We start from the raw sequence: 17,112 nt of genomic DNA on the forward strand, positions 1-17,112 counted from the left end.
GCATGTTTGTAGTTTTTAAGCAATGTTTTTTTTTTAAGATAATAGTTAGAAACCTACATTTTTGCCACTATTTAAAGTACTTTCTTCTTGTGTTCACTACTCTTTCCCGTCCATGGCTCTCCTGTAACACATATCGGTGCCTTTTAGAGTGGTGTCTTAAAATAGATGTCCAGTAGTGACTTTATTAAGGAAACTGTAGCTAAATCTATATAAAACTTGGGAAGACGCCATGACATCATGGTCTTGGACTTTATAATCGTGGTTCAGAATAGTTGGAAGAAAGAAAATGGAGGAAAAACCCCTGTCACATCTTTCTGGCTTTAAGTAGATAGAAATAGTTTTAGGATGTATGATTGGCGCAAAATTGAAGAGTTTGCCTCCTTTTATTTTGAAAGAGTTTTACTCCAAACACGTCCGGAGCTGCTTCCGGGTGTCGTGCGGAATTCTCCCGTTGCCAGGTGAGAAATACGGTGTTCTCGCTTCTGACATACATATTTTTTTGTCACCTCTTGGGGGAACTCAAGCTTTTTGGGTTTTTTATCAAAGTCGCCTCTAGAAAGGATGTCTCAGAGTGGTGTTCATGAGTGAGTACGATGTAAATTTCAAAAACTATGCGTCAAAATGGGATTTATGTTAGTCAACATAGGTGAACTTTCAGATTTAAATCAAGCCCAATCCCAAAATGTTTGCATTGTTGCACACTTAATGATTAGTCAGTGTGGTTTTCGCAGGTCCTTTTATTCGATGAACGCTGTTCACAAACGAGCGACGGTGAGCGCCTCCGCTGACACGCCATTATTGCGCTGAATTGCAATTGGCAATTCAGGAGCGCTCACCGTGCTCTATTGTGCCATCTGGTGGCGAACTGCTGTAACTGCAGTTTCATGCATCTCAGTTCAAGTGCAGCTTATGAGTGTAGTCTATAGTCTTTAAATAAAGTAAGAAAAGGGAGGGGGTGTAATTATTTTAATGTCCATTCTGTCACAGCGTGATATCGATAGACAGACAGACAGAGATGCAAAAATGAGAAGTTGTTTTTGCATTAATATAAGGATTTATTTTGATATCTAAAATTATTTTCTTTACTTCTACCATTGTACATTACTACCAATTTGACCAAATGGGACCAAATGCTATCAAATTTAATCAGACCAATCTGAAAGGCCTTGTAATTAACCTCGGTTTATCCAGCTCCAGATATTCGATTCGATTACACAAGAAGATCGTTAATCCCAAACAAACTCACTGGAGGGCTGGGATTCACTATTTAGTAAAAGCTACTTCAATGCTTTAGAGCCTTATGTACAAAGAAATATGAGAAACGCCAGATGAAATGGAACCAGGTCTATTTTTTTCATTTTTAACTTTTTAATTGGCCTCTGACCTCACATTTCTGTCCCAGCTTTCCATTCTCCCTCGCCCAGATGGATAGAGGGCTCCATGCACGATCCCTAGCATTTTTTAAAGAGAGCCTCCTTTATCTGATTTTATTGGTTATTTCATTAGAAAGTATCGTAGCAGGTTTTGAAGCAAAGCGGAGTAAACAATATGAGCTACTGCATGTTTATTTCCAACAACAAAGAGTCAGCCAGCTTGAGTAAAATGCACTGCTCCCGTTTCCTTACCCAAACTTAGTTTAAAAGAAGTGGAGGTCGAGTACAGTCCATGGGACGAAGCAGCAAAAATAATCCAGCGGGCCTGGAGAAGATATGTGGTACGTACTTAATATATTTGTGACAAGTTTTCATATTTGTGCTTAGCTTTTTCACATTTTGCTGCTTTACAGTCAAAAATCCTCATGAGTTTTATTGGGATTTTTTTTTGTGATCGCTCAACGCAAGGTTTGACTGAATTTTATTTATTTTTTTGCCACCTTTTAGCCAGTACCACTTTTTGCCGCAGCCTCAGCCACGTGTTTTTTGTGTTATATCTACCAGATTTGCACATCTGCACAGTAAAAATTGTGCTTTGCGAAAGAGTTTGAGCTTGCAATACGGATGTTTGTTTTTTCCATCAGTCCAATATTAAATATTGTTTATGTTCATAGAAATCCTAAAATAATACACTCACATGAAAAAACTATATAAGCACCCTTCTGTGAAAATTTAATCAGTGGAGTGATTGATGACCCTAATCATTAATTGCTTTTAATTTCATGTGACCGGATGCCCCCATTCTCAGGACCTCTGATGACCTCTGGGGAAGGGGTCGATGGCAGTGGTGGTCAGTGTACCTGCGTGTGTGTGTGATCTCACCAGATCACTGTATAACTCGAAATCTGTAATAAAAGCGTTTTCAAAATGCTTTTCACTAAAATATTGTTTATATTAGATAATAATTATCATAAATACTAAGTTTGGTTCAGATGAATGAAAGATATATACCTTTAACGCTTTGTTGCTGTGTGGGAGACACAGGTTGATAGAGACAGCAAAAGAGGAGGGGTCCCATTCCACACAGAGGCCATGCGTGTGTGGGGTCGTGTGCACCCGTAAGACTGGACAGATACCTCTAAAGAAAACCTACATTTTAATTGTTTACTATGAATTGAGTCAGTGAGTAAGTGTCCTGAACCATCCTGTGGTGCCGTTTGAATTGTACCTACCAGCCCTGGTAGAGACTGAAATGACTTTACTGGAAACATAGAGTGTCACGCGGGTCACCCGTGGTGATCAGAGGTCGTGAGAATGAACCTCATGGCAGGGCCGGGGCCAGCCCTCTCCCGCTTCATGCTGTGTATCAGAAAGATGTTATGTTTAAAACCAGAAGTAATTACAACATCCAGATCTATTTCTCTAGGTATACTATATACTATATATATTATTCTTGATTATCTAGCACTTATTGTTTTTTTTTCTTCCATACTTTAATCGTATTACTCTTAAAACTCGGAGGTCAGAAGGAGTTTACCAAAACAATGTATCCCAATGATTGGATTAACAGATGTCAAAGGAATGTTTATTTAAGGGTGGGGGGGGGGGGGGGGGGGGGGGCAGCCGGTCACCGGAAATTAAAAGCAATTAATGATTAGGGTCATCAATCACTCCACCAATTAAATTTTGACAGAAGGGTGCTTATATAGTTTTTTCACATGATTCGGGCCTCTGAGTTGTATATGAGATGTAATGTTGCGAAACACATTCATTAAAAAAAGAATATTTATTTTATTTCCCCATCCATTATGAGTAAGATTCTTCATTTGTGCAAAAAAGTAAATACAAATTTAAAATTAATAATAAAATTAAAAAACACAGCTTGATGCTTACATGTCCATGTGTCAGTATGGAGATGGTGTGTTGAACTTGTTTTCTTCTTTTCTTTTTCTTTTTTTAGGGGAATCAATGTAAAGGGGGTCTGAATTAATTGCATGCAACATTTTTTTCAAAACACTGGTGAAAAACAATCAATCGTTTTCTTTCCACTTCATAATCCTGTGCTACTTTATGTTAGTCTACCACATAAAATCCCAATAAAATACAAGGTGGTTGTAATATGAAAACAATCCCGACGCTGTCAACAACGCAGTGCAAGGAAGTCTTCAGGCATGTCCGGAAGATGATCAGCCAATGCTATCAGCAGGATCCCAGGTCCCTTCTCCGAACCGTCAATCCTCGAGAGGTAGCGGACTGACAGATCTCGCCACAACAAAAATATCTCAGTCGAACGCCAAACTATTCAAATCCGACTGTGTCTCACAGGCAGAGCTGCTCGATCCTGCGGCAGGCGTGTTCATCCAATTTCGACTAGGAGGGGTAAGCTGGTAACAGGGAAAAAGTTGGACATAAAACTCGACAAATTTGTGAAAAATGATAATGGAAAAAGATCGTGCGAACGAACCTGCTCATTTTAAGCTTTTACTTTCCATTCAGGTCAATTTTCCTCCTCAGGTCTACTACAAGATCTTCACCTACCGGCCCATTGTGGATATAGGAGCAAGCAGCCCAAAGGACTACAATCAGCTCCAGCGCATGAGGTATTTGACTGAGGAGAAGGATCCGACTCTGCAAACGATGGACAGAACGGGCTGGTACCAGCGTGTGGAGAACAACAACTGGAGGCTCTTCTGTTGCAAAGTAAAGAGGGAAAATACATATAAATATACATATGTATATATTTTCTGGTGATCAGAGAAAGCTTGTCTTTCAGCTTACATGTCTCGCTTCTCCAAAAGGCCATTACCAAGAAAAAACCCATAGACTGTTTTGTCACCAAAAAAATGGACTTTCGTCCATCAAAGACGCAGCGGATACAGGATGTGAGGAAATGGAAGAAAAGGAGGAAGATTGAGTGGCTGAAGAGGATGTGAGTTATAGCGAGATGCTGCTTAGCAGTTTTAACAAATATCTAAATGAGGCAAAAAGCATATGTATTTGTAAAAGTTACATATCACAGTTTTGATAAAACATACAGATAAGCGTAAAACTTTCAACTCTTAATTCTATGGTGCTATTCTTGTACCATAGAATTGCACAAAAATCCGTGAGGGACGGCGGAGTCCCTGCTCGAAATTCTGTGAAAGAGGTGCACAGAGCCCTGTGCCAGAAGCCCGTTGAAAGGCTGTTTACATCGTTTTAAGCTGTGTGATTGTGAGCGTGAGTGGGAATAAAAGTAGCAATAGGTATTTTGTTCCATATAACACAGTAGGAGTGAAACCGGTAAACCTTCTATGGATGCAATTCGATCACCGCTAAAAGATTTTCCCAAATCATATTACATCTGAATCTGCAAAAAAGAAAAGAAAAAAAATCAATGCTTTTTTAAAAAATCTCCAAGTAAAAAAATAGACTTAACTTGGAGAGTTAAGTTAACTCTCCAAATATTCAGTCCACACTTTTACATAAAAACAGATGCCTTAAATACCTCCATTTTAGAGACTTTTTTTTTTTTTAATTGCTGGTTTTTCACCAAAGTTCAGTCTCTGGTCTACAAGGTAAAAACACATAAAGGTTTTTCAGTTGTCTAAAATCTAATAGAGGTGCATTTGATTATTTCTTATCTTCCTGCTACATAAAGGTACAAGGAGGGTCAAGAGGAGGAGCAGGCTCTACAGGAGACTCTGGAGGAGCAGTCCGATCAGTCTGACTTGCTCACAATAGAGAGGAAAACGGCGAAGGACATAATGCAGTCTATCGAAGACAAAGGAGAAGATGAAATACTGGACTGGGAGCTGGACGAACTGTTGGCCTGGACAAGCAGCCTCAACTTTGAGGAGTGAGCTCTTCAAGCATTTCTTTTCAATGAGCATTTTTACATTGTCCTGTAAAACTAAGGCTGCTTCCACACCATGGGCCAATGGACTTGGTTCGATTGGTCAGACGAAACCTTCCTATCTTCATTCCTGGTTTTTTTTTCACACTCATCGGTTCCTCCAGGATTTTGTACTTGTCTTCATGATTAGCATAAATTTCACGATTAGCATAAATTAGGACCACTGACTTTTTGCCTCAACTACATGTGCTCCATGTAGTTGAAGGTAATTTTTTAAAAGTTTTCAGATCACATATTTGTTTGTAAATCAAAGGTCACATGCCCCCTTTTGTTTATGTCTCTAATTTCATTTCTCACCTGATGAAATGACAAAGACTATCCTGTCCATCTCTGGTGTGAAAGCTCCCTGATGTTAAGTTTTGCTTTGATATTTTTGCTTATGCAGGTACATGGAGGAGTGGAAAAACCAGGCCTGCAGTCACACGTCCGAGCCGAACAAAGGTTAACAAATATCTTTTTACATTTACCTTTTCATCACTCTGTTTTTTTTTATTTTTTTTAATCAAAATGTGTTTTTTAGTCTTCATGGATTAAATATGCCTTCAAGAAAATCATTTGTGGTATTTTACCTCAATGTTCTCTTTTTCCCCCGAAACAGATCGTCCAACATTAACGCCGATGGTGGATCTGACTCACTTGGGAGTTCCAGTAACTTAGGTCAAACAGAATAAAACTAAGAATATCTCCAAAAGCTTTACTGGGTATTTACTACATTAGATTGTTGCCATTTGTGTGATCAAGTTGTTTTTAATTTAAAGTCAATTTACACAGAGGTGCTGATTTATGTCTTCATTGGGTCGTTGTGGAAAAAAGATGTTTAAAAAAAAACAGTACCTGGATTAATAGAGATACAGTTAAGATCTGGAGCAATTCTTATTGAAAAGTTGAACTTGGACTAAAAAGAGCTGAGCAAACAGGGACACTTATTTAAATGTGAGTTTGATATTCTCCTATATAAATTTTATTGGAGTATGTCTTTGACAAGTCTCAGCATGTTTGTAGTTTTTAAACAATGTTTTTTTGGTTTTTTTTAAGATAATAGTTAGAAACCTACATTTTTGCCACTATTTAAAGTACTTTCTTCTTGTGTTCACTACTCTTTCCCGTCCGTGGCTCTGCTGTGATACTGTGCAGAGAAAAAACACATATCTGTGACTTTTAGAGTGGTGTCTTAAAATAGATGTCCAGTAGTGACTTTATTTAAGGAAACTAGCTAAACCTATATAAAACTTGGGAAGACGCCATGACATCATGGTCTTGGACTTTATAATCGTGGTTCAGAATAGTTGGAAGAAAGAAAATGGAGGAAAAACCCCTGTCACATCTTTCTGGCTTTAAGTAGATAGAAATAGTTTTAGGATGTATGATTGGCGCAAAATCGAAGAGTTTGCCTCCTTTTATTTTGAAAGAGTTTTACTCCAAACACGTCCGGAGCTGCTTCCGGGTGTCGTGCGGAATTCTCCCGTTGCCAGGTGAGAATTACGGTGTTCTCGCTTCTGACATTTTTTTTTTTTTTTTTTTTGTCACCTCTTGGGGAACTCGAGTTTTTGGGGTTATTTTTTTCGTTTTTATCAAAGTCGCCTCTACAAAGGATGTCTCAGAGTGGTGTTCATGAGTGAGTACGATGTAAATTTCAAAAACTATGCGTCAAAATGGGATTTATGTTAGTCAACATAGGTGAACTTTCAGATTTAAATCAAGCCCAATCCCAAAATGTTTGCATTGTTGCACACTTAATGATTAGTCAGTGTGGTTTTCGCAGGTCCTTTTATTCGATGAACGCTGTTCACAAACGAGCGACGGTGAGCGCCTCCGCTGACACGCCATTATTGCGCTGAATTGCAATTGGCAATTCAGGAGCGCTCACCGTGCTCTATTGTGCCATCTGGTGGCGAACTGCTGTAACTGCAGTTTCATGCATCTCAGTTCAAGAAGAAGTGCAGCTTATGAGTGTAGTTTACAGTCTTTAAATAAAGTAAGAAAAGGGAGGGGGTGTAATTATTTCTAATGTCCATTCTGTCACAGCAAGATATCTACAGACAGACAGACAGAGATGCAAAAAAGAGAAGTTATTTTTGCATTAATGTAGGGATTTATTATGATATCTAAAACTATTTTAAAACATACATACATAGTCTTGTACATCCGTAAATAAATATTTATATCTCATAGAGCACTTCTGGGTAGATGCAAACTACATCTCTTTGCTTGTACTTGTGACAGTGCAATGACAATAAAGTTGAATTCTATTCTATTCTATTTTCTATACGTCTACCCTTGTGTATTACTACCCATTTGACCAAATGGGACCAAATGCTATCAAATTTAATCAGACCAATCTGAAAGGCCTTGTAATTGACCTCGATTTATCCAGCCCCAGATATTCGACGATTACACAAGAAGATCGTTAATCCCAAACAAACTCACTGGAGGGCTGGGATTCACTATTTAGTAAAAGCTACTTCAATGCTTTAGAGCCTTATGTACAAAGAAATATGAGAAATGCCAGATGAAATGGAACCAGAGTAAACAATATGAGCTACTGCATGTTTATTTCCAACAACAAAGAGTCAGCCAGCTTGAGTAAAATGCACTGCTCCCGTTTCCTTACCCACCCTTAGTTTAAAGGAAGTGGAGGTCGAGTACAGTCCATGGGACGAAGCAGCAAAAATAATCCAGCGGGCCTGGAGAGGATATGTGGTACGTACTTAATGTATTTGTGACAAGTTTTCATACTTGTGTTTAGCTTTTTCACATTTTGCTGCTTTACAGTCAAAAATCCTCATGAGTTTTATTGGGATTTTTTTTTTTGTGATCGCTCAACACAAGGTTTGACTGAATTTTATTTATTTTTTTGCCACCTTTTAACCAGTACCACTTTTTGCTGCAGCCGCGTGTTTTTTGTGTTATATCTACCAGATTTGCACATCTGCACAGTAAAAATTGTGCTTTGCAAAAGAGTTTGAGCTTGCAATACGGATGTTTTTTTTTTTCCATCAGTCCAATATTAAATATTGTTTATGTTCATAGAAATCCTAAAATAATACACTCACATGATTCGGGCCTCTGAGTTGTACATGAGAATTAATGTTGCGAAATACATTCATTAAGAAAAGAATGTTTAATTTTCTTCATTTGTGCAAAAAAGTAAATACAACTTTAAAAATAATAATAATAATTAAAAAAAACACAGCTTGATGCTAACACGTCCATGTGTCAGTATGGAGATGGTGTGTTGAACTTGTTTTCTTCTTTTGTTTTTTTAGGGGAATCAATGTAAAGGGGGTCTGAATTAATTGCATGCAACATTTTTTCAAAAAACTGGTGAAAAACAATCAATCGTTTTCTTTCCACTTCATAATCCTGTGCTACTTTATGTTAGTCTACCACATAAAATCCCAATAAAATACAAGGTGGTTGTAATATGAAAACAATCCCGACGCTGTCAACAACGCAGTGCAAGGAAGTCTTCAGGCATGTCCGGAAGATGATCAGCCAATGCTATCAGCAGGATCCCAGGTCCCTTCTCCGAACCGTCAATCCTCGAGAGGTAGCGGACTGACAGATCTCGCCACAACAAAAATATCTCAGTCGAACGCCAAACTATTCAAATCCGACTGTGTCTCACAGGCAGAGCTGCTCGATCCTGCGGCAGGCGTGTACATCCGATTTCGACTAGGAGGGGTAAGCTGGTAACAGGGGAAAAGTTGGACATAAAACCCCACAAATTCGTAAAAGTGATAATGGAAAAAGATCGTGCGAACGAACCTGCTCATTTTAAGCTTTTACTTTCCATTCAGGTCAATTTTCCTCCTCAGGTCTACTACAAGATCTTCACCTACCGGCCCATTGTGGATATATGCGCAAGCAGCCCAAAGGACTACAATCAGCTGCAGCGCATGAAGTATTTGACTGAAGAGAGGGATCCGACTCTGCAAACGACGGACAGAACGGGCTGGTACCAGCGTGTGGAGAACAACAACTGGAGGCTCTTCTGTTGCAAAGTAAAGAGGGAAAATACATATACATACAGTATACATGTGTATATATTTTCTGGTGATCAGAGAAAGCTTGTCTTTCAGCTTACATGTCTCGCTTCTCCAACAGGCCATTACCAAGGAAGAACCCATAGAGTGTTTTGTCACCAAAAAAATGGACTTTCATCCGTCGAAGTTGCAGCGGATACAGGATGTGAGGAAATGGAAGAAAAGGAGGAAGATTGAGTGGCTGAAGCGGATGTGAGTTATAGTGAGATGCTGTTTAACAGTTTTAACTAGTTTTAACATATATCTAACTAAGGCAAACAACAAAAAGCATATGTACTGTATTTGTTGAAGTTACATATCACAATTTCAATAAAACATACAAGTAACCGTGAAACTTTCAACTCTTAACTGCATCTGGTGCTTTTCGTTCATGTTTTGTGAAATCTTTCCTTCTTACTGAATAAACAACTGAATTCAACATGTTACATGTACAGATATCTGTATTTTAACTATAAGTGTGTTTGGCCAGCAGGTGGCAGTGACATCAACATTAACGGCAGTAAAATTCATTGCAAGGACAATTCGATCACAGTTAAAGGATTTTTTAAAAAGCATATTGCATCTTCATCTGCAAAATAATTTTTTTATCAATGCTTTTTTTAAAATCTCCAAGTTAAAAAAAACTTAGCTTGGAGAGTTAACTCTCCAAATATTCAGTCCACACTTTTACATAAAAACAGATGCCTTAAATACCTCCATTTTAGAGACTTTTTTTTTTTTTTTTTTTTAAATCGCTGGTTTTTCACCAAAGTTCAGTCTCTGGTCTACAAGGTAAAAACACATAAAGGCTTCTCGGTTGTCTAAAATCTAATAGAGGTGCATTTGATTATTTCTTATCTTCCTGCTACATAAAGGTACAAGGAGGGTCAAGAGGAGGAGCAGGCTCTACAGGAGACTCTGGAGGAGCAGTCCGATCAGTCTGACTTGCTCACAATAGAGAGGAAAACGGCGAAGGACATAATGCAGTCTATCGAAGACAAAGGAGAAGATGAAATACTGGACTGGGAGCTGGACGAACTGTTGGCCTGGACAAGCAGCCTCAACTTTGAGGAGTGAGCTCTTCAAGCATTTCTTTTCAATGAGCATTTTTACATTGTCCTGTAAAACTAAGGCTGCTTCCACACCATGGGCCAATGGACTTGGTTCGATTGGTCAGACGAAACCTTCCTATCTTCATTCCTGGTTTTTTTTTCACACTCATCGGTTCCTCCAGGATTTTGTACTTGTCTTCATGATTAGCATAAATTTCACGATTAGCATAAATTAGCACCACTGACTTTTTGCCTCAACTACATGTGCTCCATGTAGTTGAAGGTAATTTTTTAAAAGTTTTCAGATCACATATTTGTTTGTAAATCAAAGGTCACATGCCCCCTTTTGTTTATGTCTCTAATTTCATTTCTCACCTGATGAAATGACAAAGACTATCCTGTCCATCTCTGGTGTGAAAGCTCCCTGATGTTAAGTTTTGCTTTGATATTTTTGCTTATGCAGGTACATGGAGGAGTGGAAAAACCAGGCCTGCAGTCACACGTCCGAGCCGAACAAAGGTTAACAAATATCTTTTTACATTTACCTTTTCATCACTCTGTTTTTTTTAATTTTTTTTAATCAAAATGTGTTTTTTAGTCTTCATGGATTAAATATGCCTTCAAGAAAATCATTTGTGGTATTTTACCTCAATGTTCTCTTTTTCCCCCGAAACAGATCGTCCAACATAACGATGGTGAATCTGACTCACTTGGGAGCTCCAGTAACTTAGGTCAAACAGAATAAAACTAAGAATGGCAACTGGACTCTGTCTCCAAAAGCTTTACTGGGTATTTACTACATTACATTGCTGCCATTTGTGTGATCAAGTTGTTTTTAATTCACCACTCTCTGTGAGTTTATGTTGTAAATAAGATTATTTACGCATCCAATTTGAACCATATTCAGAATTTGAATTTCAGAAGAGGTGAGAAAAAGTAAAAATTTATCTACTCTCTTCAGTTTCTTTAGACTTATTGTTCCACAAGTTTTTGTTGTTTTTGCACAAACAAAAATACAATGTTCCATTTGTTTAGCTCTGACCTTTGGTTTTTTTTAAAAATCTCAGATCCTCTCAAAATATAAATGGTATCACTTTTAACAAATGTTCTTTTTTACAAATGTGTTAATATAATATAATGATATGTATTTTAAACGTATCTTACAGAATATAATGGCTACCAAGAAGTAAAATGTCATTAATTTTAACTTAAAGAACAATGGATTTGTTGGCTCTCTGTAATGTTTTCTGCTTATAATCCTAGCAGCTCTGTTTTGCAATATAACATCAATTTGTATATGCTTTACCTGCATCCCCCTAAACGTCTACTCATACGAAAGGGTCAGTGAATTGTATAATACCAACATTTCACTCTCACTCGAGAATTACCTGTATATAAAGTTATTTTTTAAGTTCTAATTGATAATATCTGTGCATGACTTTTTAAAGTCATATTTATAGGAAAAGAGATGCAACAATAGACTGATTCTATGTTCTTTTAAGGCACAATGTTTTTCTGTTATTTTGTCACCTCACATGTTTTGGATAATATCCACCACTAAAAATAATGAGACGGTCTAAAGAGTTGAAAATATTTTGTAATATTTTCTGTGTAAACAAGAGCGATCAATAAGTTAAAGCAAAGAACAAAAGAGGGGGCACCCGGATTTGAACCGGGGACCTCTTGATCTGCAGTCAAATGCTCTACCACTGAGCTATACCCCCGTTGTTGCTCACAATGTAAGCTTCTTCTATTAGCCATATGGCGGCCACGTGTGGAAGGCGGAGTGATGATATATGGGACTCATGTATTTCAATAAAAGCGGAATTTCATTAAAACAGACTGTGTGATGACAGCACTACAAAATCTCGTGAAAATATCGCATGCATTACGAAGCAGTTTTGTAAGGGCGGAGCTTCGACCGGATGTTTCGCCTATACCACTCGACGCAGGCGGATGTACAAGCGTGTGAAAAGGAAAGTGCAAGGCAAGAAGACACAATGGTACTGTGGCGTGTTTATATCACTTTTTAAATCTTACCGTCGGCGACAGATTCAAGGCCATTGCGTTATTTTATGTACATTTATACATTGTATTGTCATGCCCTGTGTAGCGGTTCGTCTGATCATGTTGTGGAGCTGAGTCGTGAATTTGATTAGTCACTCGAGCTAATGCTAAATTAGCGCTAATGCTAACAACGATGTCTTCCTGGACTTTCTCATATAAAGTCAGCTCCGAATGTTTGCATGCATGTTGTGTTAGTTTATTGTGAGCAGATATGAAGGTTGGATGTTTATATATATACATATATATATTTGTGCGTCACAGAACAGCCGCGGACTCCGTTCTCAGCTTAAAGACAGCGTACCTGTGGCCGGACTGTGTCCACAGGGAGCTTATGGGGTGCAGGACTCTCTGCGGAGCGGGTAAGATACTATGGGATATATATTTGCATAATTCATATTACATAATACATCATTTTTCTCTTCAACAGCTTCACGAGTGTAAAGAATGAGCTTCTTCCAAGCCACCCACTGGAGCTGTCAGAAAAGAATGTAAGTTATCTAGTTTGTGTCCTTTTCAGTTTCATCCTCATGGCTCCAGCTTTAAAAGATACCCTGGATAAGACCCCTTCATTGGCAGCTCAACAAATGCCTGTATGTATGCGGCAAATATATATTTTGAGTCGGTATTTAAATTACTGGAAAGGAGTTTGGAAATACGTTTTCAGTGATACACACACACACAAACTACCTAGAAACCTATTATTACAACACTCTCTACCAGTGACGTGCGGTGAGGTTCATAGCTGGTGAGGCACTGACGTCATCAGAATCAGATTTGCAAATAGATGCATAGATTGACAGCAGTTTACAGGTTATGTTTCACTTCTGCATCCTTACACATACAAACCTTTCAGCTCCGGCGTTGGTCTTCCTTTGGTTATTATCTCCTGCTTCGATTGAAAGTCCACTTGAGAAAACTTTTTTAGTGCTGTAATGTAGTCATCCATGTCGAAAGTCGGGATAAGCGAGAGGAAAAAAATCACTATCTCCATTATAATCTATCGCTGCACTTGACTTGCTTCCCGAATCGTTTAGCCTAGCTCGCTGTCACTTACTCGGCAGTTGAGGAGTGAACAAGACGAACGTCTGGGATCTTGAGCGCCCCCTGCCATGAGGCAAGAGAACTGCCTGCCTCACCTCGAACCTGTTCTCTGCCGTTTATAATCGCTCATTACACGAAACACGTTACACAAACACAGTTGGTGACAAAAAGCACTGTACATTATATACATAAGCTAAATTATTGGAAATAAGTTCACATATTAAATTTGTTTAAACCATTTTATTGACGCCGTACAGCAACATGCTCTCTCCGCTTAGCAGCCAGCGCAGAGCCAGGGGTTGCGCAATCCAAGGTGAGGCAGAGCTCGCTGCTGCCTCACCGGCATCGCTTCCAAGCATTTGAATGGGAAAATAAGAAAATTCAGCGATTTTGAACAAATAAAAATCGAAATTGGTGAAGCTACATGAAAAATAAATATTTTTTAGTACAAACCACCGGATGAATATAACAATTTAAATTACTTTATGATTATATATTTTCTTTCTTTCCATGATGGCTGGTGAGGCACTGCCTCACCTGCCTCCCCTGACCGCACGTCACTGCTCTCTACAGTATAAGAAATGTTGAATGTGTTATTATTTTTATGTTTTTGTTCCAATTTTTAAATTCATTTTGTTTCACCCTTTTCGCTTAGAAATCTAAGTTTGAGACGTGTGAATCGGGAATAACTAATAAAATGGAAACGCTGCAGGTTTCTGACCAATCCTGAGCTGTTAATCAGTTTGTTTTTTTTAATATTTTAACTATTCCATCTTAATGCCACAAAATACAACTGGTGTGCCACCAGTAGCACTTCGACTACAGTTTGAGAACCAGCAATATTCAAATTCAACATATTTCGTTCATCCCAAATGAAAAAATAAATGTCGTCCTAACTCATTCCCTCCCAGCATCCTCAAAGAGTCATTGTGGATGGTCACGCTGTGGGCAGGAAGGATATCCAGTAGCAGTCAGTCTCGCAGCGAATCTGAAGAGACCTCTGACTGAAGACTGTTGCTTTGTAACAGTTTCATGACTGTCGTGACATTTTAGTGGCTCGGTTACCTTCAGAGATGATATTCCGCTTTGTCCTGGATGACCAGCAGTTGTTGGCAAATGCTGCTAATCCACCTCATTTGCTTTTGCTCCTCCTCTTTAAAACCGCCGTCTGGCTATATGTGCCTGCAGGCTGATTACCGCGGTGTCTCTCTGTGGTTTGCAGTTCCAGCTTAACCAGGACAAGATGAATTTCTCTACGCTCAGAAACATCCAGGGTCTTCACGCTCCACTCAAATTGCAGATGGAGTACAGAGCAGCCAGACAGGTAAGGGCAGTCCACCCCGTTGACAGCCCCTTCCCTTTAGCCTCCCTGTTTTATATCTTTTTTTTAAAGTCTCCTCTTATCAGTCCTGATGAAAGGTGCTTCTGTGTTCCAGATCCAGCGTCTGCCCTTCTTACCCAGCTCCAACCTGGCTCTGGACACCCTGCGAGGAAGCGATGAGTGCATCGGCTTCGAGGACGTCCTCTGCGGTTAGTGTCTCCTTCCTCAGTGAAGACTTTACTTCAGAAAAGATTGATCAAGCTCAAGCCGAGATCAATCTTAAATAGATTAAACAATAAAGTCCAAGGCATGTGTCCTATGCAGGTTGTTTAGAGGTTCAGAGTCAGGTTTTGCTTACGTGAATCTGGTTGAACGCCGATCAGGGTCAACATAAAGCCTGACCACCTGTGTGTCTGTCTGTCTGTCTGCAGATCCAGGCCAGAGTGAAGTGATGGGCGAGCCTCACATGATGGTCGAATACAAACTGGGATTGCTGTGAAAGCTGCTGGACGTAGAAAATACACAACACGTTTAGGTTACTTTCTCCAAAATATATTTTGATTGTCCATTCCAGGTCAGAAGTCATCAGCTGGGCTGCTGCAGAGTTGTTTTTAGACACGTGTTAAGCAGAAGGTGGGCCAGATGTAAATGAAACAGAGAGTTATAGCAGTCACTCGAACCGGTTTTCATGGCTTCTTTTTTGTTGTGTTTGAATCTGGTTAATATTTCTAATAAATGACATTCTTCTTCATGGTGTGGTTTCATTTCTCCAACTATAAAACTCCCAAAGCAGGACTTTGGCTCCTGTTATGTATCTACAGTTTTATATAGTCATTAAAATTACACTAATCAGGTAAACTATTGTCTCTACAGAACCTTTTCATCCAATCATAAACAGTGAAATAAGATTTTAACATCTTTGCACAGCTATAAGTAGCAATATTGTGTTTTATGTAATAGGCAAATTACTGCATAATCAAGAGTAAGCACAAGGATACAGACTTATTTTAAATCTACTGCAAGCATCTGCCTTCAAAAGTCATCTAATTAATAAATGCAAATTTAAGAAAGCCCCAAGGTGTTTGCTACAAGAAGACAAACATTCAAGGTGCGGATTAAACCAAAATGAAACTTCCTGACCTACACGCAAGGCGATGGGAGAAGGAGAAGGAGAAAGAGACGTTGTTCCAAGCTGATGAAGCTAAATACGAGAAACACCAGTAAATAAACAAATTGAGACTGAGTTAAGGTAACTTATGGATGTGTGCCTCTATCGAAATGACTAATTTCATTGTAAAGCATCGTTGATGGTTCTGAAAAGAGCTACACTAGTTTGGTGTCATTTCATTTCACCAACTTTCTTAAAAATAAAATGAATCATTAAGACAAAAGGCTAGTCTATACCGGCGGTGAGGGAGGGGAGAGAAGAAACGTAGAAGTTCTGTTACTCACTGTAGCAATCAATTGAAACCTCACCGCCTTCGGACCAACCGGGAAGAAATCCGTCACTGACACCTATATATAACACCAAATTCTTCTACTAGCTACTAAATGGTTTTGGTTTTATTTTCAGAAGGTTTTCGCATGTTTTCAAAAGTACTTTAAATGTGTAGTTCAATAACTTACTTTTAAAGGCGACTTAAGATTCCCAGTGGTTAAAACTAAACAGTTTTCACGGTCATAAACCTCTTCTCAGGACGCTTTGCATGCTGGGAATAATACGTATGTATGCAGGGTGTTTGTCTGAGGGAACCATACGTAAGCTAGTCCGCCATGTTGTGAGTGGCAGGCTCATTCCGAAAAGTGTGGAAATGTTTTTTCTGGCATAAAAAAAAGCACCTTAAGTTTAGGTTCAACGAATCGTTTCCACATGCAATAACATGTGCATTCCATAGCTAATGATAATGACACGAAATATTTCTTCTTTTAGGTTCACAAAATATTTTTTCTTAGTATAAATTAATATAACAATAAGGATTTAGTTTGAGCTTATCAAACTGCTCTCTCCAATTAGGTATTGCAATCTGGACCCATTTATTTCTCGGAAGATCAGCTTGTTTCAGACCAAAGCCTCTTCAACTGGTTAACAAAGTCTTCTAAAATCAGCATTTAAATACGAAAACGTAAACAATTAAGTGATTTATTACAGTTTCTTATGTATACCTACTTGGAAACCGTTGTGTCTTAAAACCTTTAGAAATTCATTGTCTGAAGGAGTGAGAGGGACAGCTTACTCTCCGGCCACAAGATGGCAGTATAAATCCACATTTTATTTGAACCTGTCAGCTCATTTATAACCCGCCTTCTGATCTGGTAAAATGGCAGTAAATGGGTCCAG

At 38.7% G+C, this 17,112-nt stretch overlaps 3 protein-coding genes and 1 non-coding gene across 8 annotated transcripts; 3 read left to right on the forward strand and 1 right to left on the reverse strand.

Annotated features, from left to right (window-relative positions):
- The first annotated feature begins 433 nt into the window (after positions 1 to 433).
- Positions 434 to 5,959, forward strand: LOC114136589 (uncharacterized protein C11orf65 homolog). Of its 2 annotated transcripts, none has more exons than XM_028004640.1 (9): positions 434 to 584; positions 1,636 to 1,714; positions 3,526 to 3,618; positions 3,699 to 3,752; positions 3,870 to 4,073; positions 4,172 to 4,302; positions 5,014 to 5,211; positions 5,654 to 5,709; positions 5,867 to 5,959. In XM_028004640.1, exons 1-9 carry the CDS (start codon positions 562 to 564, stop codon positions 5,923 to 5,925), a joined length of 897 nt encoding a protein of 298 aa, XP_027860441.1. In that variant the 5' UTR covers positions 434 to 561; the 3' UTR covers positions 5,926 to 5,959. The 2 variants fall into 2 exon arrangements, with proteins under 2 accessions (XP_027860441.1, XP_027860442.1); XM_028004641.1 differs by having other exon boundaries at positions 3,888 to 4,073.
- Positions 5,960 to 6,715: 756 nt separating this feature from the next.
- On the forward strand, positions 6,716 to 11,110 carry LOC114136590 (uncharacterized protein C11orf65 homolog). Of its 4 annotated transcripts, none has more exons than XM_028004645.1 (9): positions 6,716 to 6,883; positions 7,890 to 7,968; positions 8,726 to 8,818; positions 8,899 to 8,952; positions 9,069 to 9,272; positions 9,376 to 9,506; positions 10,169 to 10,366; positions 10,809 to 10,864; positions 11,018 to 11,091. In XM_028004645.1, exons 1-9 carry the CDS (start codon positions 6,861 to 6,863, stop codon positions 11,074 to 11,076), a joined length of 897 nt encoding a protein of 298 aa, XP_027860446.1. In that variant the 5' UTR covers positions 6,716 to 6,860; the 3' UTR covers positions 11,077 to 11,091. The 4 variants fall into 4 exon arrangements, with proteins under 4 accessions (XP_027860446.1, XP_027860444.1, XP_027860443.1 ...); XM_028004643.1 differs by having other exon boundaries at positions 6,718 to 6,883; positions 9,087 to 9,272; positions 11,022 to 11,110; XM_028004642.1 differs by having other exon boundaries at positions 6,719 to 6,883; positions 11,022 to 11,110.
- Positions 11,111 to 11,997: 887 nt separating this feature from the next.
- trnac-gca (transfer RNA cysteine (anticodon GCA)) lies at positions 11,998 to 12,069 on the reverse strand. The gene has a single exon. It is a non-coding gene; the product is annotated as a tRNA-Cys (tRNA).
- Positions 12,070 to 12,213: 144 nt separating this feature from the next.
- On the forward strand, positions 12,214 to 15,525 carry pomp (proteasome maturation protein). Its single transcript, XM_028005832.1, has 6 exons — positions 12,214 to 12,348; positions 12,674 to 12,771; positions 12,840 to 12,900; positions 14,676 to 14,777; positions 14,890 to 14,983; positions 15,206 to 15,525. Exons 1-6 carry the CDS (start codon positions 12,271 to 12,273, stop codon positions 15,271 to 15,273), a joined length of 501 nt encoding a protein of 166 aa, XP_027861633.1. The 5' UTR covers positions 12,214 to 12,270; the 3' UTR covers positions 15,274 to 15,525.
- Positions 15,526 to 17,112: the final 1,587 nt, after the last annotated feature.

The sequence above is a fragment of the Xiphophorus couchianus genome, chromosome 21, assembly GCF_001444195.1.
Source record: "Xiphophorus couchianus chromosome 21, X_couchianus-1.0, whole genome shotgun sequence".
Classification (NCBI taxonomy): Eukaryota; Metazoa; Chordata; class Actinopteri; order Cyprinodontiformes; family Poeciliidae; genus Xiphophorus; species Xiphophorus couchianus.

Coding starts and splice junctions, on each gene's coding strand:
- pomp (XM_028005832.1), top strand. CDS start 12,271: ATGTTTCGCCTATACCACTCGACGCAGGCGGATGTACAAGCGTGTGAA. Junction 12,349..12,673: donor CAAGGCAAGAAGACACAATG/GTACTGTGGCGT, acceptor TGTGCGTCACAG/AACAGCCGCGGACTCCGTTC. Junction 12,901..14,675: donor TGGAGCTGTCAGAAAAGAAT/GTAAGTTATCTA, acceptor TGTGGTTTGCAG/TTCCAGCTTAACCAGGACAA.
- LOC114136589 (XM_028004640.1), top strand. CDS start 562: ATGTCTCAGAGTGGTGTTCATGA. Junction 5,212..5,653: donor AGCAGCCTCAACTTTGAGGA/GTGAGCTCTTCA, acceptor TTGCTTATGCAG/GTACATGGAGGAGTGGAAAA. Junction 5,710..5,866: donor CACGTCCGAGCCGAACAAAG/GTTAACAAATAT, acceptor CCCCCGAAACAG/ATCGTCCAACATTAACGCCG.
- LOC114136590 (XM_028004645.1), top strand. CDS start 6,861: ATGTCTCAGAGTGGTGTTCATGA. Junction 8,953..9,068: donor TCCGATTTCGACTAGGAGGG/GTAAGCTGGTAA, acceptor CTTTCCATTCAG/GTCAATTTTCCTCCTCAGGT. Junction 9,273..9,375: donor GGAGGCTCTTCTGTTGCAAA/GTAAAGAGGGAA, acceptor CTTCTCCAACAG/GCCATTACCAAGGAAGAACC.